Consider the following 23,877-nt stretch of genomic DNA (forward strand, 5'->3'; position numbering starts at 1 on the left):
CTTTGCACACAGTTAAGAAAAGGGGGCTGCTGGCCTTGAGGCCACAAACCAGGCAATTTCCCTGGATGTTTCTTTGTAATGACAATCTGTGCAGACCCACGTCTACCCCTGGGTAGCCAGTGGGAATGCCTTGTGCATTTCACAGCACATCAGACTAATGCCACTGCAGACTTCTGCTACAGCAGTTCCTTCTTCAGTTAAAAGTCTGTGCTTTTGTGGAATATGAAGGAGCACTTTTCATCAAGCATAGTGCAGCCAGTTTATCTAGTTGTCATGCTCTACATTTCAATTATTTTAGGACAGAATCAGCTTTTTTAGCACTTACTTTTCCCCCAATTAAAATAATGATGGGACTGTTTTCTTCAGAGGAACCAGGACTGAACTTCATGATTAATGAAGACAACACTTACATTTCCTGCTACTTAGGTCTTTCATAATTGTTTTTGGCACACTGCTGAAAGAAAGGCTATGTTTTCATAGACAAATGTCAACATAACTGCAATCTTTATTTTCACAGCTAAGGAAGTACAAAAAGCACCTGTATTTATAGAGAAGCTTCAAAACACAGGTGTGACTGAGGGATTCCCAGTGCGACTGGAGTGTCGAATCTCGGGGGAGCCATCTCCTCAGATATTTTGGAAGAAAGAGAACGAGTCACTCACATACAACACTGACCGAGTGAGGTTAGACTGACTTAGAATAACCTCCCCATGTGTAACTTCAATGATTTATCCTGTAAAACAAATAAAAACCTAAAAGGTCACATGAACGCTTTGTGTAAAGGGTATCTCATAAATATTAACTAGAGATTGTAATAATTTATGACATTTACTCAAACTTGCATCCAGCCTGGTGCCTGAACCAGAAATAAAATGTGTCTTGTTTTCCATCATTAGACTTATACAACTACCTTTGCACTCTAAGCAAGAGGAGAATTAGTTTTACTCTTCCTGGATCAAAACTACAGAAATTTGCTAGTGAAAATCAAGGTTCCAAAGGAACACTCTGTGCTTTTCAGCAGAAAACTGTGATTCATAATTCTGCTGTACAGTTAACCAACTACAATTCAGTATTTTATATTTTAAGACCTTCCTCGAGTTTCTTTATCCTTTCCACAAAAAGTCTGGGTAAGATCCGGTGTTCCTGCTACTCCAGATGTCTTAATCCATAATCGTGAAAGAAAAGTTACTTCAAGTGTTTTTTGTTCTTAGTTTTCAATACAGGGTATTAAACTGCCAAATTGTCAAGCATACTCAAGGCTTTATTTTCCACTTGCTAAGTTCAGAGGAAGTTCCATTTTAATTAAAACTTCAATTAAAGTTACACTGTAATCAATCTGTAACTAAGATTGGGTCGGTTTATAATGCCATTTTAAAACAGCTTACACCAGTTTATGATTTAAATAGTAATTTTCTACTTTTCTTTTGATTAGCATGCACCAGGATAACTACGGCTACATTTGCCTGCTTATTCAGGGAGCTACAAAGGAGGATGCTGGCTGGTACACTGTTTCAGCTAAGAATGAGGCTGGAATAGTGTCTTGCACTGCCAGGTTGGATGTTTACAGTAAGTGGCTTCAATTTTCATGATCATATTAATCCCCCCAAAAGCAACAGTTCTGTAAGTTTTGGGTTGTTCACAGAATGGTTTACATTGGTCTCTCTTTCTTTTGTTTATAGTTTCTCATCATAGCAAACATCCACTTCAAGACAACAAATGCTCTGTCAAAGTATATTTCACCATCTTTCAGACACCTAAAGCAAAACAAGCTTGCATGCTTTCTGGTTTTGCTAAGTAGTACATTAAATATAGCTAATTAACAACAGATAATGGCATGATCGTATGATTTTTGTGGATCATTATTACTATTGTTTTGCTGGCACTTCCCTAACTTTTTGTATTCTTTTGTACATTAGTCTGTAATACACCTGTGACAGCTACCAAAAGTGTAGTAGATGTTTTTATGGCTTTCTGCTTAATTACTCAGTTTGTTCCAAAGCAGACCCATATTTTCTTAAAGAAGTATCTCTTACCAGTCTTCTCATAGCAAGAATTAACTTGGAGGGGGAAGGGGAGAGACTGATAAAGGATGGTTTCTGGGGTGGTGCTGCTAAGTGGGAATTGAGAATAAGAGATTTGACTCAGCATTCTTCAGTATACAAGGGGTAGCAATGGCAACCAGATAATTTCATTTTATATGCAGCAACTCACCTTAGAACAGGTCTGTTAATGTAACAGGAGTGCACAGAAACAACCTCCTTGCTGTCACCCTTCTCAGTGGCACAAGGAAATAGAAAACAATGCCAAAAAGTAACACAGACTGTTGTATTTACTTACCACATTGGAAGGTGAAACTAGATGCTGAGAAAAAAAAAAAAAACAGAAAACAACAATGTAAAGAAATTAAACAAATTTACCTTTGATATAATGGTTTTCTGCTTCTCAGAAATTACTATCTGCTTCACAAAGGGTTGAGTGAGCATCTGGCACACTTAGGTGCACCACTCAGGAAGGCTAACACTTGTTCTTTCCTTTTCAATCTACAGCTCAGTGGCAACAACCCCCTCAGCAGACCAAGCCAAAGAAGGTGCGGCCCTCAGCCAGTCGATACGCTGCTCTCTGTGACCAAGGACTAGACATCAAAGCAGCTTTCCAGCCAGAAGCAAACCCAGTGCACCTGACAATGCAGCCTGGCCTGGTAGAGAGCGATGATCTGTAAATTCAACTGCCACTTCCATCATTTTCTTTCAAAGCAGAAACACTGAAAGCCATTGCCTTGACCAATGATATTCCTATGTCACTTTATGCAAGGGCAGACACCTTCATGTACAAAAGATAAACAACAAACACAGTAACCATATATTCCTTATTCATTATACCAAATTAGAAGAATAGATAGATTATTAATAGAAATGTACACATTGCACAATAAATCACATTCACCAGTTCTTTAACCTATGTTGCTTCATAACCCTTTTCATAGAGGCCAAAATGCATCAGAGAGAAAGATTTTTCACTACATACCTTTGTAAGCAGTAAGTAGATGCTACACAGCCTTAGTGGTGCAAGATGTTTTGTTCAAGGGTTATCAACAGTTCTAAAATGGCTACACACACTCTGACAGCTACGGTGAACAAGTGCAATACTATAAAAATGAAACAGGAAGGGACAAGGAAAAGAAATGTAAGCAAATGCTGTATCTCTGCAAACTGCTTTCTATTCAACCATGAAAAAAGAATCTTTCTTTCAATGCCGTTAGTATGGACATCAACACCCTAACTTTCAATTCATTTGTGTTTTTCCTTTTTGCCGTCTTGGAGGAGGCTTATTTACAAACATATAGCAATGGCAGTCTGAGCAGAAGTAATTTTACTTCTGCAGGCCAACAAAGAAGAGTTGACACCTAATAACAATCTACTCCAGATTACACATTGGTAACTAGATGGGAAAAAATGCTGATAGTATAAACCACTGCAGTGAGTTACTGCAAGGGGTGGGAGGGGGACTGGGCAAGAGATTGAAACTCTCTGGATTTCCAGACAGCAGTGTGTAACCTTGTAATACTCCCATTCAAGATTCTGAAATTCTAAGGTGAGCTGAAAACTAGGGAGTGTATGTGTGGAATGTTTGACTGTTTAAAGCTTGTGTAATATGTATGAGGATTTTAGAAATGTATAGCAAGTGAAAAATGGATTGAAACTGAAACTACACTATGGATTTAAGTGACAAGTATACACCACAGGTGACAGTTTGCAAATCTGAGGAAGTAGAAAATGAAGATAGGCAAAAAAATGCAATTTGCTTTTTTGTTTTTCTTCTTAACATAATATGTCTCTGGTAGATTTTATTTTTTCCTTCTCCTGACTGCAGGAAAACATCAACTCTTTTGAGAGGTAGAGTCTGTGCACCACAGGTGAAAAGCCTGAAGGCTACTTACAGAATGCAAGGCAAATCCATCTGGAAGTGGAGCCCCACTTAAGTCACACCTGACTAGGTAGTTTTTAATTAGAACCAAATGAATTTCAGTTGAATGGGAGGGAGGGAGGGAGAATGGATGGAAAAATTACTAGGCCTGACAAGGAAAATGAGTGTTTGATGGTACGAGCTATGATACTTTGCTAGGAAAGGAAAACACTGTATTCCTTATATGAAGCACATATATGGTATCTTTCATTATTTATAATAAAAGTGTTGAAATCTTTTATCTCAGTTCATTTATTCAGAAGTCCTGTACTTAGGGTTTTGTTTGTTGTTGTTTTTTTTTAATTTTGTAATTGTGTACACCATATATTGCATTACTGCTATACGTGTATTGCTTTGTAAGTACACAAAGTTTGTTTTGTTTTTTAGTGACTAATAAACTTTAGCACACAAGGTAGTACTATTCTGGTGCAGGATATGACTAGTAATGGGGATGGTTAATCTAGATTAACATCAGTCTGTCAGGTGGGAATAATCTAATATTCTAGAAGTATGTCATATCTTTTGCCAAATTTTCCTCAACTGTGACATGCTAATTTACTTTTTTGTTTAGCTTCACTAGCATTATTTTGCCACTTTTTATTTGTATTTATAAAAATGTATTATCATTACTTTGGACTGTTGTGCTGATATAATGTGGGTTTAGCATCAATAAATATTACACAAATAGAAAGCTTTCCTTCTGGTAAAGATTAATAACTGTTTCAGTACAAGCATTCAAGTGTAAGATTTGGAAATTTAAATATTATGAATACAGATTAAATGAGGCCTATATGCAGCATCTAAAAACTACTAGAATTTATCAGAATAATCTGCTTGTGACCTGGAATCTTGTTTGAACAGCACAGAGGAAAATTACTCATAAATTCTGAGAAACTTTTGCCAAATAGAGGAACTGGAAGATACTTTTTTTTTAATAGGCTAGAAAATATGCAGGTCTGTTTTGTATTTCTAATAATTGCAATATGTCATCACTTACAACTGATTCTAAGCAAAAGACATGGTCTGAGCACTGGGAAATTAATTTAAGAGCCTGATAACAACACAATATCAAAATTGAATTTAAAAAAATAAGTCAGATTTACTTACAAAATCCTGACTATTAACTAGTTTCTCCTTTTTTCAATGTGAAGATACCAGGAAAGATGCAACATTATCCATTTTTTCTTTTGGGTTTACATTTCAAGCATTGATCACTGCAAACAGGCTTATGTCAGCAATTAAGCAAGCACTGACATTCACGGCGATCTTGCAACTGAAGTCACTGAAGCTGTCTGCTCACAGCAAGTTTGGCTTTGGCTTGAGGACTAAAAAACTGAGACTTGTTGAAGATGAGGTCATCATCACTTTCTGCCTCTGTATATATGTACAGACACACTTTAGCAGTAAATCACATCTCTAAGCAGCAACATTGTTTTTATGAAAACATTCAGCTGTGCTGTTACTTAGTTACCAGGATTGTTTGGGCTTACAAAGTCAGAGATAGAAGAGAGGCATAAGCAAGTTAACTTCTCAAGCCAAAAAGCAAATATTCTTGGAAGCATCAGAGTAACTTTCAGAAGTTTAATCTTCTTCCACATAGTCCAAAGATAGATAGTATGACCTGAGAGTGTACTTTTGGCATATTTTAAGACTAAAAAAACAAGCCTTGACATTTTCAAGACTTCCAGTTTAGGTATGGGAAGACTTCTAATGATATAGGAAGCTGATCAGTCCAAGCATATTCATAGCAATCAGAGACTCAATACAACAACCATCAGAACGACAACAGAAACTTCTGTCAAGAATACCAAGAGTGAGGGGCAAAATTCCACATGTGTGAAGGTTGTTCCATCAGCTGGGGTACCTTAGCACACAGAGCCTTTATCCTACAGCTTTAAGGCAACAGCAATCATTAGTTAACAAGCACAATGTGCTTCCATCACAGCTAACTGGGAGCTGGGGATCAAAACCAGTCCAGCTTGAAACTCCAGCTTATAAATCATCATTTCTTTCTGTATCACCACTTTTAAGGTCTATTTTAATTCACTTAGGGTGTATGCTAAGAAACACCTTGATTCTCCACATCAGGACTGCTACATCCTCACCTCTGCAAGTAGCCCAAACAGATTTCATATGTAAGTACTTCACGAGCTCACATTATCCAACATGGCATGATGCTGAGAGGATGAGCTGCATGCTCTGACTGCATGACCCAACTGCCAAACCCACACTGTGCACTATAGATAAATTCAAGCATAGACTAGAAATGCCTGCTTGGATTATTCATGTTGCATTTAGCACACAAGGTAGTACTATTCTGGTGCAGGATATGACTAGTAATGGCTAATTCACTCCCTCACCATTCAAATGTACATGCAAGGGATAGAATTTACTGACATTTATATCATTCTCCTGAACTAAAAGAAACAGCCTTCTCTCTGCACAGATTTTCTGTTTGAACAGAAATATGAGCATGTGAAACACATCAGGCAGATGGAAACACAGTTCCTGCCCCAAGGAATTTACAATGTATTCCAGAGAGCACACAGTATTCTTTGACTTGTCTTAAAGCTTGCAACTCTAACTCAAAATTAGGCCATTTTGCATTCTTTAACAGAAGTAATTAAAACATAAACTTATCTAATACTGCACTGCATCTCTACTAAAAATGTATTTGGAACATAATGCTCAGTCATGTCTAGAGCAAAAAAGCCAGACAACGAGCAGCAGTACCTGCACAGCAGTGATTTCAGCAGCCATACAGATGGAGACAAACTCCAGTTCAACACTACCTAGAAGGAGAAATTTTGTGCTTTATAAAACAACTGCAGTGTAACAGACACACTTTAGCAGTAAAAGTCCCCAGGGTGGTAACCCTGGGGACTGGCCATGTCTTGTAACTGCTATCACTTTCTAGTTCTGTAGTAGCATAACTGGTCCAGAAACAGCTGCAGAACAAGAAAGCAGAAAAAAGTAACAGTGCATGGACATTGCAAAGAATGATTACAACACTTACAGAAGGAGCTCTACAAATCTCATCACACCAAATGGATTATATTAGCACTTTTCTCCTGTGTGCTTAACAACACAGTTTCAGGGAAACATATTGTCATCAAGCTTTTTTGAACAACTCTTGGCCTAGATATCACAGAGTATTTGTAGAGAACTGAGGCTACAAAATCCAGACTGTCAAACAGGACCTTTCTGAGCTACTGCATAAGCTGCTGAAAATAAGATTTTCTATACCTATATAGTATAGTATACTATACTATAAATCATATACACCTGTAATCTATTGCAAATTAAGGACCTCTCCCATGTTGGTATCCTGAAAATTATGGTGAGCTATAAAATTATAGCTGCTCTCTGTGCTATATATGCATTCCAACAACAGAGCTACAAGAGCCTGCAAAGAAGGGATGCAGTTCCAGTCTGCTGCTGGAAGGGACATCTCACCATCAAAAAACATGCATGTGCACTAAATGACATCTAAACAAAATAGGAGAAATTACTATATCCCTTCTTTTCTCTGAAGTCTGCAGTAGAAATTTACCAACTATCTGAAAAACTAGGATAGAAGGCCATATTGAGAGGCTCAGAATTAAAACTGCAACTGAGAGCTTTTAACAGGTCATTGGCATCCAAGTGTTGACAGTACAGCCTCCAGCACAGAGCTGGAACATGTAGTTTAGTGCATTCAGCATTAAAAATACTGAGCTGGGAGATCTGCAAGTCAGAATTCACAAAACATCAAACTGCTTCATTAAGAAGCTTCAGCAATTACATATAATCACTTTGCAGTTATTCTTAAACAAACTGTTCAAAATCATGCAGTAATTTCAAACTCATCACCGTGCTACACATGCAAGGGCACCTCAGTAGCATCAGCCAGCAGCCTGGGAAAGTTGAGAAACATCCACACAACTCCATTTGTTCAGTGACATCTGCCCCTACACTCCCACTAACACTGCCCTAGTGTGTGTGTAATGATACCAAGGAAGCTTTGGTGGCTTTTACTTGGGTGTTGTCCCACTGCATTTGACACTGACATATTCAAACCGGCAGTTTTGTTATATACAATGAACAAAACATATCCCAGACCTTACCAGATATGAGCTGATAACATAAAAATAAAACCATAAAAAATACCAGACCAGTTGTGATTATAGTCATGCTGATCCAAAGATGTCTGGCAAGGTACAGGTAGCATTTTTTTACTAACAGACATATCCACAGCAAAAAGAAGCTTTTAGCATATGATCTGATATTGAACAGTGTGTGTGAAAATCAAATATAACGTGGGACTTACCAGAGTTCTTACTTCTTCAGGCACTAAGCACACCCAATGACTTCTCTCCACAACTACACTTGACCTGTCTTTTCAAATATTGATTAACTGAACCAAGTGGGAGCACCTGGCCTTGGAGAGTTCATTTTTCATTTGCTTTACTTAAATGAACTACACTGTTCTTCAAAAAAAAATAAGTCCCATAATTGCAACAGGCAATATACATTTCAGGGTCATGTAATACAACCTCACACTGTGCAACATATGGTAGGTATGGTTTTATGGCAGGAAAATTTGCCTTACAGCAATAAATAATCATTTAATTGTAGGTGCTATTATAACGAAGAGATTTTGCAGGCTGGGATTAAGATATCCACTTCCTATCCAAATTTCACTAATCACAGTATGAAATCCTTTCCATCTCTAAAAGTCATGCCTTACAACTTCCAGCAGCTCAGGATATATGGAACAGGATTTTACAAAACCAGTAACAGGGATGCCAGCCATCAGCTTAGCATCTACACAGGCTACTTCCCTAAAACAATACAGGTTTACTCACCAAGTCATTACCAATACAATAATGCCTTAGGATAGACTGCCCTCAGGAGGCCACAGTGAAATCTCTTCATGGGATACAACCCTTACTCAGCATGCACCAACTCAGACAACACCATATACTTCTGTTACCACAGTCTGCAAAAGCTGTTCCCCACCAGAGCTCCTCCTTACAGCTGCAATCTTTTAAAAAATCCCAAACCAAAACCACCTCATGAACATTTTATGTGTCCTGCTACAAACTTTTACTGACAATAATCACAGAATCACAGTTGGCTTGGGTTGGAAGGAACCCTAAAGATTATCTAGTTCCAAGCCCCCTGCCATGGGCAGGGACACCTCCCACTAGACCAGGTTTGCTCAGAGGCCATCCAGCCCATCCATTGCAACAGATGCCCCAAGAGCAAGAAGACTGCTAGACAGTGAGCTCACTACAGCAAATTCTAAGTTACAAACATATTTCTTAAGAGATAAGGAGAAGTAAGGCTCCATGTCCTACCTAGGACAAAAGATGAACAAGAGTAATCCATCATCTTCCCAAACATTAGAAAAATGCAGAGAAGAATACAAAAAAATTAACTGTCTAGGTTTACAATGTGCTTCAACTAAACCCCAGAACATGCAAATCACACTACCTATGAACTTTGAACTGAATCAAACTCAAAGCCAACAGAAGAACAATTTTAGGTTTCCAAACTTGGCAGTGACTAGGCAGGTCACAATACTGTGCTACACAACCTTCTTTTAGCAAGGATATCCTCTCTGAAGCAGGAACCCAGCTGAGTAAAAACTCAAAGCAATCATTATGGGTGAGTCAGAAAGAGGGTTGCTGTGTAATAGGACTGCATGCTGAATTAAATGACAACTGCAAAAGCAGCCACCCTCAAAACCTGCCTTGATGGTCTCCTTAGAAATTCTGTGATGGCAGTGAAAGGCCATGTACAAAACAGTGAGATGGGGTGGGGCAGGAGAAAAGATGTGGAATAAAACACAGAGTACGTTAAAGACCAGACTTGCACTGCAGCCTTCTTTAAATGCTCCCAAAATTAGGTGGATGAGGCAAAGTTTCAATGCACACCTGGAAAAAAAGTTCTAGGAACAGGACTACAGATTCTTTAAAAACTGCAGAAACATGGAGTAGTGGGAAGCCATAAAATATTCTTAAAGAGAAAAAAAGGAAAAAAGATGCTAGTGTTTAAGAGATTATAGGAGACTTTTAAGCAACATAGCAGGTAAAGAAACATTAGCTGGATAAGAGCACATTTTCTCACTTCCATTAGTAATGGAATCACAGAAACCGTATCTAATATGATAGTGCAGAGAAGTTTTCAAAATTCAATTGAGTAATCATTGTAAGTCAGTCAAGTGCAGTCTGACCCACCAACACCCATATGCAAAAAACCCCAAACATTTATATACAGCTTGGCAAAAATGCCAGCAGCACAAGATGTAAAGCCCAAATGTCTGCTTTTAATCAAGGACAGTGACAAAACAGACATACCAGAAATATGATGGAAGCAAAATAAAAAAGTAAGATATTGATACAAAATATATAGAAGAATATTTTTATATTTTTATATAAAAATAAATATCAACATATTAAATCATCCAATCAAACATGGATTGAATTTCCAAACCTAGCAAGGTAAACTCTGTTATTAGATGATATTGGTACTCACACCATTAAGATGGACATATATAGCCATAGCTATGATATCTGAGACGTCTAAGGCCAGCAATGTAACTGTGATGACAGACAGAAGTCATGAGTATGTTGGATAAATGTCACACTGAAGAGGCCAAGATCACTTTTTTAATATATTCTTTTTCATGCAACTGATCAGGGCCACCCAACTCTGGCTGTGGTCACCCCAGCCATACACGGCCTGAGCCAAAATGCTACTTTCAAATAGTGATTTTTTTTTTTGAATGGTGACTTTTATTTCTGCATTTATTTCACTTTTATTTATATTGACCAAGTTTATTAATAAAGACAGAAGTCCACTACCTCAGACTTCCGTAAAAAAGAAGCAACATATAATAAGAAAATATTAAAATGAAGCCAAAAAGACAAGTCAAAATTAAGATGCAGACCAATGACAACACTAAGATTGAACATACTGAACTTCAGTACAACAATTTTAAACACACACATCAAATTAAATCTTTTGTGGAGAGGGGGAAGCTCCTAGCATTCAAACATCAACCTTTGTAAAACCAGCAATCTAGCTTTAGGAGTCCAATGGAATCAGTCACTGAATGTAACATTTACATCCAGATCAGAGTGCAGAGGAATAATCTGCAGAAGTGCATTGGCACCTCAGGAACAGGAACTGTGCCTGAAGAAGACAAGCAGATGATTAAAGTAAAACACAAACAGCTCAGAGAAGGAAGAGAAGGAAAACTCACTGAGAAAAAAAATCCCCAGACTCTGAACAAATCTCTATGATCAGTTTTTGGTACCATGAAGGAATTAGAGGAGAACTTCTACAGACACCTCGCTGAAGGTTTTACTCCTTCCTTTACATCAGGAAAGGTTACAGAGTGACAAAGGGGATAGATGAGGGCTTTCACTCCCCAGTTCTAAAAGAAACCAAGTAACTGCAGTGGGAAACTTCTGAGTGAAACCTGCCTCAAGTGACCAGAAGCTGACCAGTATGACAGCAAGTTCTTGTGATTTTAGTGGGTGGAAGGACCACTTTTTTTTTTAAGAAGAGATTCCAGAGGGATCCAGGGAATTGAGCCTAAATATATTTTTCTGTATATAGCAAAGTGCCAGAAATTGTTCTAAAGCCAAGAAAATAACAGGATAAACATACAGAGCTGCTTTTGCAAAGGAAAATCATGTTTGATAAGCAAGAGATGAGAGTATTGAGAGCTAATAATGGTGCATACTTGAAATTCTAAAGGCATCTGACACATTCCCTTGCCAAAAACTACTAAAGATGTTGTGCTGCCAAAAGAAGTTGTCATATCAGTATGTTGTTTAAAGATAGAAGACAAAGGGTATGAATCAGCAGATGCTCTCCCCTAAGGATGTGCAGTGCCAATAAAACACCATAGTTCCCCTGGTGGAGCAGGTAAAGTACAACCTATTTCTAAGGGCTCTGAGACAGCAGTTTCTGAATGCCACAGTGTACTCTAGTAACATTAAGTCAGTCAAAGTCACAAAGGGATTAAATAATTAAAAAATTGCAGAACCATGAGGAAATAGGTGTTAGAATCAGCAAACCAGACTCAAATTTGAGAACAATTTATGCCGAAAAACAACAAAAATTCAGACTTTTGTAATATATGTGGAACTCCAAGTTGACCATTAATTATTCAAGACTGAGTTATTGTCCTGAAAATATAAGTGCAAAGGTTAGGAAAAAGCAAAACACCTAGGCATCATTTTTAAACACAATATAAAACAAAACATCAAATAATTTAATTTTTTTAATAGATCCACTGTGAATTCTGCAAAAAATTCTACCTGGTGCTTCTTCCTTAAGAAACTGGAAGAGTAAAGCAAAGTTCAATAAAGACAATTTAAGATACAAAACAGCTCTCCAGCAACAAGTAATTAAAAGAAATATGACACTTCAGTACGAAACAGAAACAACTAAGGCAGGCAGGATCAGATAGAGGTCTACAAACTCAAAAGCGAAAGAGAGAGCACCTGAGGGCTGTTTCTAATGCCTGCAGGCCTCAACCAGAGCTACACATACACACTGGTGGGTTCAAATATCCCAGGCACAAACTGCTGGAGATACCAAAGTCTTCTAAGGAGACACACACCTGATCTGCTACCTACCCTGCACAGTCCCTACTTCCCCTGTCCAAGACATCACACCAGGTCAGACAGATTCAGGATTATGTTAACCAGTTTTCAGTTCTAATTTACCAGTTCAAAGAAAAGGGTGGGGGGGAAGCTTTTTAAAAGTATGATTTAAAGCTACCAACACTTCAGTCTGGCCCTATGGCAACAGCAATAATAAAAACATAGTATGTACTGGAAGCTTTTAAAGAAATTACTTTGTGGCATGCTGAGATTTTTCGGACAGCATTATTTCAGATTTTAATTGCAAATATAAACTAAAAATTCCATTGCTAATAACTTATTTAACAACTCCCTTACCAAAAAAAAAAAAAAAAAAAGGATAATAATAATTAGGGTCAGAACTTACTAAAAGGAAATTATTTCTAGTTTCTTAGGTTTGGCTTTTGGTCAAGAAATGTCACACAGGGTTTGTTTGTAAAATACCAAGGGCAGGTATGGGCAGCAGCCAAGTCACTGACATATTCCTACTTGACTAGTGAAAATGTACCAGCTGTCCTTCCTCACCTTCAGTGCCCTTGGAAAAACTTCACATCATCTCTCGCCAATTCCTTCTATCAAGGAAAAACATAATTAGCAATTATATTTTTGGTGCAAAGACACATATGACACATAACAGCAATAACAGGAAGATAAGGACTTCTGGAAGGATTACTTCCATGGTATTTTATATTCCAAAGTAAGTAGCACAACCAAGTGTAAAATCTCCTGATCATATAAGTACTCTTTGTATTATTTCTCAATACATACCTGCAAGAAGCTTGAACATGTATTGTTTTCTGGCACAAAGACAAAATTTCTCAGCTGCACAAATGAAGAAAATCTCCAACTTTAAAGACACAGTTATCATCAGTGAGATCTTTCTGTATTGTGGTGTGAGCCAAGATGGAAAGTAATTTCAAAAGCTGAATCAACATCTGGATCATGATGCAATGAACACCAGAGCTAAGAATTGAAGGTCCTGAATGACATTCATAGTTTTCTTCAGAGATAATAAAAACATAAATTATCAAAAATTACTTGAGCTCAATAGAAAAGCCTGAGGTCAAACATTTGGTAAGTTTTCAGCAAGACAGGAACACTCAGAATCATTTACAGCGGAATAATTACTCTGCTTCAAAAGCTGCTTTGAATAAAATAAATGGCCATTTTATTGACTATACACACATATGAGGGAGCTCAACAGCTGAACTGAGTGTTCATGAAGATACAGAGCAAAACACAAAACGCCTTGACTTGGTGCTCTGGAAGTGATCCATGTTCTAAGCATCAACTGAGTCCTTGCAGTGTCTTACAGAGCAAGGTCTGCAGCTGTAGTGCTCAGCAGTGCATGTGCAGCTCAAGCTGAGAGCACGACAGGATTAGCAGCTCCAATGCTGTAGCAATACTTCAGTGGGCACACACAAGAGCCCCTGGCTTGAGTGAGTGCTGTACAGACATTCAGGAATGGCACCGAGTAGGCTTTGTCTTTATAAAAACACATTGTATAATTAAAGCTTCTAAAGGCAATTCAGGTATGCTGAAGATCTAGAAGTTCCTAGCTTTATAGTGTTAGGTACAAACAAACAAAGCTCAAAGGAAACTCCTTGCTACTTTGTAGGGACTAACTGATAAGAATGCAAAACTATGCAGTTCACAATCTTTACCCTACTTGAAGAACTTGATGCAATCATACCTGCCACCCAATAAACATGTCTTTGCACTTTATTAACCTTTGTGTAACATGATAATTCAAATAAAATCGCATTCTCTCCCAAATTAACAAACAGGACTTTATAAAAATACAGTGCTTTAAAAACACATCAGCACATTATTAAAGCTATCACTGTATCAAAACCAGATCTTTTTCAAATTGTTTCATACACAGACTTTGCAACACCAAACAGACTCTTTCAGGCAGCTAAACACACACGCTGCACTTCACTGCTGCTGAATTTCTCCTCTGACTAAAAAAGACCAAGCCAATTATGTACATCAATCTTCAAATGATTTCCAACCCTCTCCCTTTATTTAATACATATTTATATATGACCATCATGACATTAAAGCAGTCATTTATCCAAGGCAGTACTTAGGTCATAAGCTGCAAGCCTCCATCTACAACCAGAACACTCCCTGTAATATATGAGGCTTCTAGAAGAAAGACAACAGCTTGTGCAACTTCATGAGGCTCTCCAAATCTTCCAAGGAGAATTGCTTTCTTCAACTGATCTTCTTCCAAATGAGCTGTCATCTCTGTGTGAATAAAGCCTAAGAGCAGAGAGATATATCAAGAGTTACCTAACCTTTGACTAAATTTATCTAGTGGATTTCCCACTGAATCTTACAAAGTGAAATCTATTACCAGGATTCAGCACCAGTTACCATTCTTCAAAGTCTCCCAAAGCAGCCCACATCATTTGATGGCCAAAACCACTTTCTCATTTTGGTTATAGCATCATTGCTTCGTTTTTGGAAGCAATGATGCAATAACCAAAATGCAGAGATCTATAGAAGTCCATTAAAAAAATCCAAACAAAACCAAACAAGAAAGAGTAACTAAAATTCAATCAAAAAACTATATTTAATATCACTATTCTAAAAGACAAAATATACTCATTTCACCAAAATGTTCTCAATTAAAATATGAGCACAAAATGTCTGGCAGGAAACCCTCTCAGACTTTAAAGTGTTTGCATTCTATTTTAGAACTTATGGCAGTTCTTGCATAGTTTTTATTAGAGCACTCATTTGAAGAATATTTCTTGACATTTTTGAAGGACCTTTTTTTACAGTTTTCCATCATTTGAAATTTGGCTTTCCCACGGCTGCACAACCCTACACACAAGCTGCAGCTTTATAAAGAGCTGATCTTACCTGCCTTCTAGCTGCCATCAAGTAGGGAAAGCCTCCCTTTTGCTTTCTACTGTAATACTCTGCCCCTTTATGATGGTTGTGGATGAGCTGCTTAACTCACTAAAGAATAAAAGTATTTTTCCTGCCTAGTTCACAAGCTGAACAGGTTCACGCAGGATTCTGAAAGGCATCAGAGGCAGTAGAAGGTGAGCTGCAGTGTACACAGTTATGAGTGGAAAAATTCAGAAAATACAGAAGGGATTTTTCCTTAAGGGTGGCAGTTTGCTTGAACTAGATCATCTTACAAAATCACAGCCTTTGCTTACAGAAATAACTTTCATGACTTCCTCCTTTTACTACAGGAGACAGGGGTGCTTTTATGACAGCTTTCTTATGGTCTGTCATGATTCCCTAATACCAAACAAGCATCCTCTAGCTGGAGACAATGGTAGCTCCCTATCTCTAATTAGATCTAATCCTTCCCTCTGCAAGGACAGCAAGTTTGGAAGAAGGATCAAAGAAGAAAAACTACATTCATTATGTAATAATGGATAGAGGAATAGGTAGACTCACTCTCCCAAATTTCTTGGTGTTCCCTTAATAAGACTGAACGTTTTCTAAATGAACGTATTATGCTTTAAACAAACAAACAAAAGATACTAAAAATATTTGCTTACAAAGCTGAAGAAAATAATAGAAATTAATAGAAATTAATAGTCTTAATTCAGAGCACAATAAATATCCACAGTCTTAATGAATTGCAACAGTCAAGGAGGCAGGAATTCCTCAAGAACTAACCTGGAGCAACAACGTTGACTCGAATTTGCTTTTTTGCTACTTCTTTAGCAAGAGAGCGTGAAAATCCAACTAATCCTGCTTTGGTAGCACTATACACACTTTGACCAGAGTTGCCTTTAAGTCCTACAATACTCCCTAAAATAAAGAAACACCAAAGAGAAGATTAAATGGGTAACTTGAAACATTGTACTATCTTTATCATTTTAGTTTTAAACCTGGAATGAAAAATGAAATCACAAGGAAATAGTGAAATATGCATGACTTTATGCACTTTAGCCTGCTAGGATAAGCAAATGTCCCAATTAGTTATGATTTTTGTATAATTCATGTATCTATGTTGACCAGCAAGCACCAGGAGAGAAAAATTAAGACTTTTCTAAAAAAAGTATCCTTGCCCAGATTAAAGAAAGAAAGAAAGAAACTGACTGAACCTATCAATTCTAAGTTAATTGCCAGCATCTGGTATATATAGATATTGAAAGAATTGGTGAAGAATAGCAAAGTTTCTTTTTTCAATAAAATACAAACTCTGAGGTGTTAATTACTTTAAAAAAGCCATTTGGAAGTTGCTGAAATTACACAAAAGAATAAGCATTTAAAAAGAAAGGCTAAATATAGACTGTCTAAATACAAGGAAAAGGAAAACAAGTGAATTGTAACAAGCAATGTAATATGTTACACCTGCTAAACATTTCCAGAAGACTAGTACACAGAACTCCACTGGCTTACATAAGAAACTTACCAATATTGACAATAGCACCTCCCTGCTGTTGAATCATGACCTTTAGAGCAGCCTTGCATGTCAGCATTGTTCCCAAAAGGTTAGTGTGAATCTGGGCTATCATATCTTCAGTCTTGGTTCTCAGTAGCAAACCATCTCTGACAAACCAAAAAAACCCAAAGAATTCAATGAAAAACCCCCCGATGATGTTTACTCATTAAAAAAAAATTGGACAGAATATGAATGGGAGTGTATGTGGTTCCACACATTTGAGCATTCAAAATGACAATGCTGCTAGAGCTACACGTAGCAAAAAACAAGTTAGCCATGCTTCTGGACACAGAGCCTCCTTTGCAGAGTAGTATCAAGCACTGTTTTGGACCATTCTGGGGGGAAAAAGTGGAAGAAAGAATAGAGGGGGAAGTCAAACTCAGAATGCAGAAACTACAGTGAAAGCTGTATCATCTGTTAGCATTTTACTGCCATCAGGAACAAAATATTGGCAAGCACTTAATATTGTTTTCAGATGTGCTCATTAACAACACTCTTACCAAGCACAAAGGGCCAGAGCACCTTACAGTGGGCTGCGTTCATTTAGAATTACCTATAGTCTTGTAAGGAGTAACCAACCTGTTGATCCCAGCTGCATTAACCAAGTAGTTAATAGGACCCAAATTCCTCTGCATCTCCTCAAAAGCCTTCTGGACTTCTTTTTCACTGGATACATCACAGCTAAGTGCCAGATGTCCTGCTGTATTGAAATATTTTTGTAACATCACAATAAAAGCTGTATTTAAAATTCATAAATCTTCTTCAGAATGTATCAGCTCAATTGCAAAACAGATATTGAACTAGCTATAATTTAAGGAACCTATTTAATCCCCAGGCAATTAAATAAAGACTATTTTCAAGTATTGTATTCATTAGTTATGTGACAATTCCTTGTTTAATATTTTTTGCCTTTTGGAGTCAGAAGTTCAGCATGAGCAGACTGGCCTCCATCCTGGCTTCTTCAGGAGCTGAGGATGACTCCATTCACACCACCTCTATTGTGACCCCAAAGAATTCCATCCATCTTAAAATTCCCATCATGCAGATAAAAAAGGTAATCTGCTTTCTCAACAACCATTGTGAAAACAGAATCGAAGCAATACAGCTAGTTTTTAATACTCCTCAGCCTTTATTTTCCTTTCCATCTAGTTGAACAAGGAGGGGTTTTAACAATGCTGTTTTCACAATTCACCTAAGCACGGAGCAGAGAGAAGGGCACAGCAGCATACGTACCACCAAGGTCACGGGCAGTGCTTTGGGCCACCTCCAGGTTCCTAGCAATGATGGCCAGGCGGCAGCCCTTCTGCGCCAGGAGCTCTGCCACAGCTCTGCCTATCCCACGGGATCCTCCAAAAACAGCACAGACCTTGCCCATCTTCAAAATAATCCATAAACTGCAAATAAACCAACAACTTCGTGTCCAGTAGAGCAAGACATTAACTGCTGTTCTTGTAAACATCACAGGCTTTACCTGTTTGCAGCAGTTTGTAACAGCACAAAATCAGTGATTTGGTTTTTATTCATTCATTTGTATTCCTTTTTTATTCAAAATAAACAGCTGAACTAGACACCACCTCTACAAATGAAAGTTAATTTTTAAATATTTATGAACCAGTAAAAAAAATTTAGAATCACGCACATAATCAAGCATTCCAATACCAGAGTTATGGCAATCCTTATTCAATTGATGAATTACGTGATTTATACCTAAAGGCCGTAATGTATTGTTCAGCTGCTTATTCAAAGCTGATGTACTGGTTGTAATTATATTGTTCTTGCAACCACTATTCTTGTGCTGAAGTCATTTAGCCTCAAGGTCTCACTCCATCCAAAGTATCTGTGTTGGACCCCACCAGTGCAAATGTTACTGAGTATGATTTGAAACTATTGAATTTACACTGGTTTAATACTGTCAGACTGTGTTTTACCACTGGCCTGGGGTTTTTTGTTTCTGCTTTTGAAGGAAGAAAAAAAGCTTTTTGAAATATGAAACGATTCTGAAGTAGCTAGCTTTGATGTTTAGAATGGAGTACACAAAGAAAGTACTTCTGTAGAATGATCTTTTATTCTGCAAGCTCTAGAAACCAATCAGCTGTTTCAGGATTTCCTGAGGAGACAGAGGCAGAGTTAAGCAGTAACAATGAATCTTTTTTCCATACATTTGAATAAATCCTTTTGGAACCCAATTATACTGTCTTCATCCCGAGGCAACGAGTTTTATTATTTGTGGGAAAGTACTTCCTTTTGTTCCTAATTTGCTTTCTGATTAGATAATTCTATGCATTTCTCCTCATCCCTTCCTCTCACTATTTCACTCTCCACCTGTATCCTCTTTCAGGTCTATTCAGTTACTTCTACACATGTGGAAGCTATTCAATAATCACTAAAGAGTGTCCCAGTCCTTAGAACTTACCCTTGGCCTCACTGAGGTCTATTAAATCCTTCTGGATGAGTGATAATCAAAAAAGCACGTGGTACTAAGTGTGCCAGGCCACCACCAACTCGTGATGATTTTGGTCTCCTGTGACAGAGTCCAAACAGAACAAGCAGCCGGTCTGTCCTTTTCCTTAAGTATACACAAGTGCCTGAAACCAACCCATGCGTCTGCCTTTCCTGGCAAGTTCTCAGAGCAGAGAAAGCCCCTTGTGGACTAACCAGGCTGGGGCACAGGGCCTACCTGCAACACAGTATATATAACTTGTTCTTTAACACAGGAACGCCCTACAGGCTCCCTGCAGCTGGGACTTAGGAGGGAAAAGCTACAGCAGCAGTAATGCCCCGCTGCTCCCTGGATAAATAAGGGAAGGGAAAACCAGGTATACTTGGAGCAACAGGCACACGCAGGCACCTGTATCACCTTCGCTCTTCTTTCAGAGCCAAACTACCTAAAGCGTGAGGCCGGGGCTCCGGTGGCACCGCCCCGGAGCGCCCGGCTGCCAACCTAAGGAGGGCACCTTTAAACAAGGGCGAGCGGGGTTCCCGCAGCCGAGCCCGGCCCATCCCTCCTTCCCTCCTCAGTCCGTGCCGGCGGTGGGGCTCAGCTGGGCTGCCGCCCGGGCCCGGCTGCAGGTGGAGCCCTCGGCACGGACAGCGGGAAGCGGCGCCCGCAGGGCACGCCGGGACCGCAGCCCGCGCGCCGCCGGTGCCACGGTGGCAGTGGGGCCGCTTCGCGCTGTCCCTGCGTGTCCCCGCGGCCGCCCCGCGCTGTCCCCCCCCTGCCCCGAGCCAGGCGCGGGCTGCGCCTGCCGCCCCGCCACGGGCACGGGAGCAGAACGCGAGGAGCGCGTTCCACGTGCGCTCCGGTACCTCCCGGCCGCCAGCTCGCTTCCCTCACGGAGCGCGGGTCCCTCCCCGGGCAGGCCGGTTCCGCTCCGCGCTGAGCGCAGGCGTCACGGCGAGCGGCCTGACGTCACCACCGGGGGCACCGGCCGCCGGTTGCAGCGGCAGAAGGAGCCGGGGCGGCGGGCCCGGGGCGCTCCCCTGCCTCTGCGGCGGGACGGGGCCCGGCACGGCACTGAGGGGCTCAGGCCTCAGCGGCCTGGCACGCGAGAGGCCTCTCGGCTTTCACCTCACGCTTGCCGCTTTGCAGCTCCGTTTTTCAGTGTCCGGCGTGGAGCCGAAGCTCTCAGTGCTGCCCTTGTTACCCGTTTCCTGCACAAAAGTGTGCTTCATCTAGAGATACAAACAAGTAGATGAATCAGGATTTTGTTTCATTTTCACTTACCCTTGCCCCAAAAATCCCAAGGATCTTCTATGCTGTCTCACTGTACCAGAAGAGTTAAATTTCAAAAGCGTTAAGGTAGATAAGCCCAAAATACAGAAGCATCTGTGAGAGTTCTTATTCAGGAACCAAAGCAAATTTCATTATATGCAATAATACTAATGTTAAAAAAACTGTTCTAACAGTAATGCTGTTTACAGTTATGATCCATGTCTGGTGATGTGCTGGAGGGGTTTCTGTGGACTCTTAACTAAGTCACACACACTGAGTAAATTTACCCTCTGAGGAATACTAACAAAAGCTATGACAATTTTGTACAAGAGTATGCTTCAGAATTTTTTTGAGAAAAATTGTTGTTATTAATAATAATAAAAATAATAATTTTTCTGCAGAGTAATATGCTGAAATCCTGCTGGAGTTTCTATGAGCAAACATACAGTTCTTGCTTTTGACTTGTAAGGTGTTTTTCAGGATTTCAGATTATATGTGTTTCAGGGGAGCTGTAGAGCATTTAATAGCATTAGTTCTATGCATGTGGGATTCTTCTTCCACAGATTATTCCTTACATATAGAAAAAAAAAAAACAGACTTAGGCATTGGCAGACAGGTGGGCATCTCTAACAAAAATAAAATTCTCAAGAAAAGCTATTATGATAATTAGTTTCTTTTGGCAAATATATTTAGATTGCAAGTGGCTCTTTTCAAAAGAGTGAATGAGATTTTGTGGTACAATGATGTTTCAAATCATGCCATATTCTGAAAGCCTGAAGGCCTCAAAAAAGCCTGGATGCCTCTCAGTATTAAAGAAGAAAAGGCACTGACAGATGAGACTGTGACTCAGAATAGTCTCTGGCCAAGACTTCTGGTACCTAGCATAATTAAGGACCAGGATAGCTTTTTCTTCAAGTGAAGCTTACAAGCAAAGTAACATAGAGTGCAAAAAAATGGTCCTTAGTGATGTTTTCTGAAGATGCGTATACTGCAGAGAAAATAAAATCTGCCTGCTGCTGTCCTTCTACAACATGATGCTTATAGTTAAATGAAAAAAATTATAAGTAATTATGACTACCTTATTTCTGACCTGTGTCCTCAGCCATACAGCTGACCTACCCTTGTAAGAAAGTTAAAGACTAATCTGACCTGTACTGTTAAGATTTTAAGATTTTGCTGACAGAAGTAAGCATGAGTTTAGTGTGGGGGTTTTAAAGTGTGTTATAGTTGACAAATATCTTTTTCAAAAGTTCAGACAAGATTCTGTTTAATTCTTGTTCAGTAACTTCGTGTTTAAAACCAGATGTATGTTCATTCATTGGCCAAAGCCTTTTTTTTTCCAGATGCCTGGTTAAATCATGAGATCAGATTAAGCAGAGTTCAGCTGATCCAGTTTATTCACACTGATTTCCCAATAAAGCTAGTGGAGTGCAAGAGATAGATCAGTGTCATAATGATTACCTCCCCTTTTGGGGGAACAGTAGCTGATACAAGAACTTGAGCTGATAGACCTGTTCCATCTATCATGACCAGATCTGTAACAGCTAGGTCAATACTGGTCATTATTATGCCTGCCTTACTATTAATGTGAACGTACAAGCTAATAATTCTTGTATGTCTGTCTGTGTGACCATGTATACACACACTTGGAACCTGTCCACAATGTGCAAAATGACACAGCTGTCTTTCCTCACCCTAAAGCAAAAATATTCTTCCTAAGAGAGTTAGTTATTCCTTTCTAAAAAATTTTTAGTCATTCTCCCACACAACCAAGATACTGCTTTCAAGTAAGAATTTCTCTACTAACCTGGGAAAAAACAGAATAGTCTCAAACAGGAAATTATATTTGATGTATCTAAAAGCACAAAACTCAAATCAGAGCAAAATAGCACAAAGCAGGCCACTGTAACTGAGGTCCCATTTCTCAGGTATTTCAAATTCCTCCTGGGTTTTGATTTAAGGCCGGATTTACAGAGGAACTTGAGTCTAATCATTAACCACAGTGGTGCCTGAATCGGTGGCCTCTTAAATTTCTGCCAAGAGTCACACTTGAAAAGAGCAATGCTGCTCCAATGTCCAGCAGCATTTTCATTCTGTTCCCTGTACAGCTTGTGAAAGCATACCTCCCACATTAGACAGGTTTTGTGTAAGGCCTGGGACAAAGCAACTGGAGACCTGGCTGCACGTGTGCTCAGTCCTGTTGGAAATAAACACCTGCTGTTTTCAAGTCTCCTCCCTTGCTGGAAACATGGTCACTAACTTCAGGTTTTTACCACTGAGCAAGCTTGTCATAGCCAGCAGTCTGAAGTGGTTTCAGTTCATAGGAAAAAGAACAACAAATTAAAGTGGGCCGGGCCAGGGAGATTTGACACTCGAGCCAGATGATCCCTGTCCGGAAATGTAAAACCTTGTGGATTAAGCATCAATTGAAATCAACATTCAAGAAATTATTTTGCTTTTCAACTGGTGTATTAAAGATGACCTCCCTAGCTTAAGCAAATCTGATGATGGGGGCATGTGTCTGGGATACAGGAGTCATGGGCTTAGAACAGAATTAAGCCAGGGAAGAGCTTAAGAGGTTTCCTTCTTTCCAGGTCAAATGATAACTCTGTGGCAGGTCACACAGTCAACACACAGCCATGCATTTCTTCCTGTAAGAAAAAGGAGTGTATCTGGACTAGGTGCCTTGTTTTAGGTGAGCTCTCAGGGCTTCTCATAATTTTCCACTTTGCCTGGGCAGCTCAGCACTGAAGCTGCTTTCTTTTTTTGTTCCCCTTTCTTCAGGAATGCACTGGTCATTTACCTTGGGAAAAATCCGGTCTAGTTACTAATTTTATACTTATATATATCGTGCTATATATACACATACAAAATATATAAATAAAGAGCTAACAAGTTTTATGTTGCAATTCTCAAATGTCTTGAAATGGCCTCAGCCTTCTAGGCAAGTGACACAAAGCTGAGATAAACTGCCAAGGAAAAATCCAACTGCCTTATTGTATGACAGAAAAAAACCACCCCTCTCCTTCCAGTATTTTGCCACTTGGCAGACTTTCCCAACCACAGAGGTTCAGATATTTAAGCAGCCAAATTGCCACACCTTTGCTCTTAAGTGATCTTTTTTTATGACACTG

At 39.1% G+C, this 23,877-nt stretch overlaps 2 protein-coding genes across 8 annotated transcripts in view; one reads left to right on the forward strand and one right to left on the reverse strand.

The window, feature by feature from the left end:
• PALLD (palladin, cytoskeletal associated protein) overlaps positions 1-4,202 on the forward strand; it is a 181,336-nt gene extending 177,134 nt beyond the window's left edge. For all 4 annotated transcript variants that reach the window (XM_050973493.1, XM_050973494.1, XM_030239041.2 and 1 more), the window contains 3 exons: positions 518-683; positions 1,433-1,566; positions 2,547-4,202. In XM_050973493.1, coding sequence (XP_050829450.1) covers positions 518-683; positions 1,433-1,566; positions 2,547-2,719 — 473 coding nt within the window. In that variant the 3' untranslated portion in view covers positions 2,720-4,202. The remainder of the gene's footprint in view (positions 1-517; positions 684-1,432; positions 1,567-2,546) is intronic.
• Positions 4,203-14,312: 10,110 nt separating this feature from the next.
• CBR4 (carbonyl reductase 4) lies at positions 14,313-20,464 on the reverse strand. Of its 4 annotated transcripts, none has more exons than XM_030239538.2 (7): positions 20,338-20,464; positions 19,445-19,552; positions 18,265-18,425; positions 17,611-17,728; positions 17,002-17,138; positions 16,260-16,394; positions 14,313-14,876 (listed from the first exon to the last, which is right to left on the reverse strand). In XM_030239538.2, the coding sequence occupies exons 3-7, from the start codon at positions 18,404-18,406 to the stop codon at positions 14,698-14,700; spliced, it is 711 nt and encodes a 236-aa protein (XP_030095398.1). In that variant the 5' UTR covers positions 18,407-18,425; positions 19,445-19,552; positions 20,338-20,464; the 3' UTR covers positions 14,313-14,697. The 4 variants fall into 4 exon arrangements, with proteins under 4 accessions (XP_030095398.1, XP_030095395.1, XP_030095396.1 ...); XM_030239535.2 differs by having other exon boundaries at positions 17,611-17,731; XM_030239536.2 differs by lacking the exon at positions 19,445-19,552 and having other exon boundaries at positions 17,611-17,731; positions 20,338-20,459.
• Positions 20,465-23,877: the final 3,413 nt, after the last annotated feature.

The sequence above is a fragment of the Serinus canaria genome, chromosome 4 (assembly GCF_022539315.1).
Source record: "Serinus canaria isolate serCan28SL12 chromosome 4, serCan2020, whole genome shotgun sequence".
Taxonomy (NCBI): Eukaryota; Metazoa; Chordata; class Aves; order Passeriformes; family Fringillidae; genus Serinus; species Serinus canaria.

What these genes read in the sequence shown, in the direction of transcription:
- CBR4 (XM_030239535.2), bottom strand. Translation starts at nt 18,406, where the DNA reads ATGGGCAAGGTCTGTGCTGTTTTTGGAGGATCCCGTGGGATAGGCAGA. An exon ending in CACTGCCCGTGACCTTGGTG is followed by an intron (nt 17,732 to 18,264) that starts GTACGTATGCTG and finishes ATTTCAATACAG; the next exon opens with CAGGACATCTGGCACTTAGC. An exon ending in AGGTGCTATTGTCAATATTG is followed by an intron (nt 16,395 to 17,001) that starts GTAAGTTTCTTA and finishes TCTTTATTTTAG; the next exon opens with GGAGTATTGTAGGACTTAAA.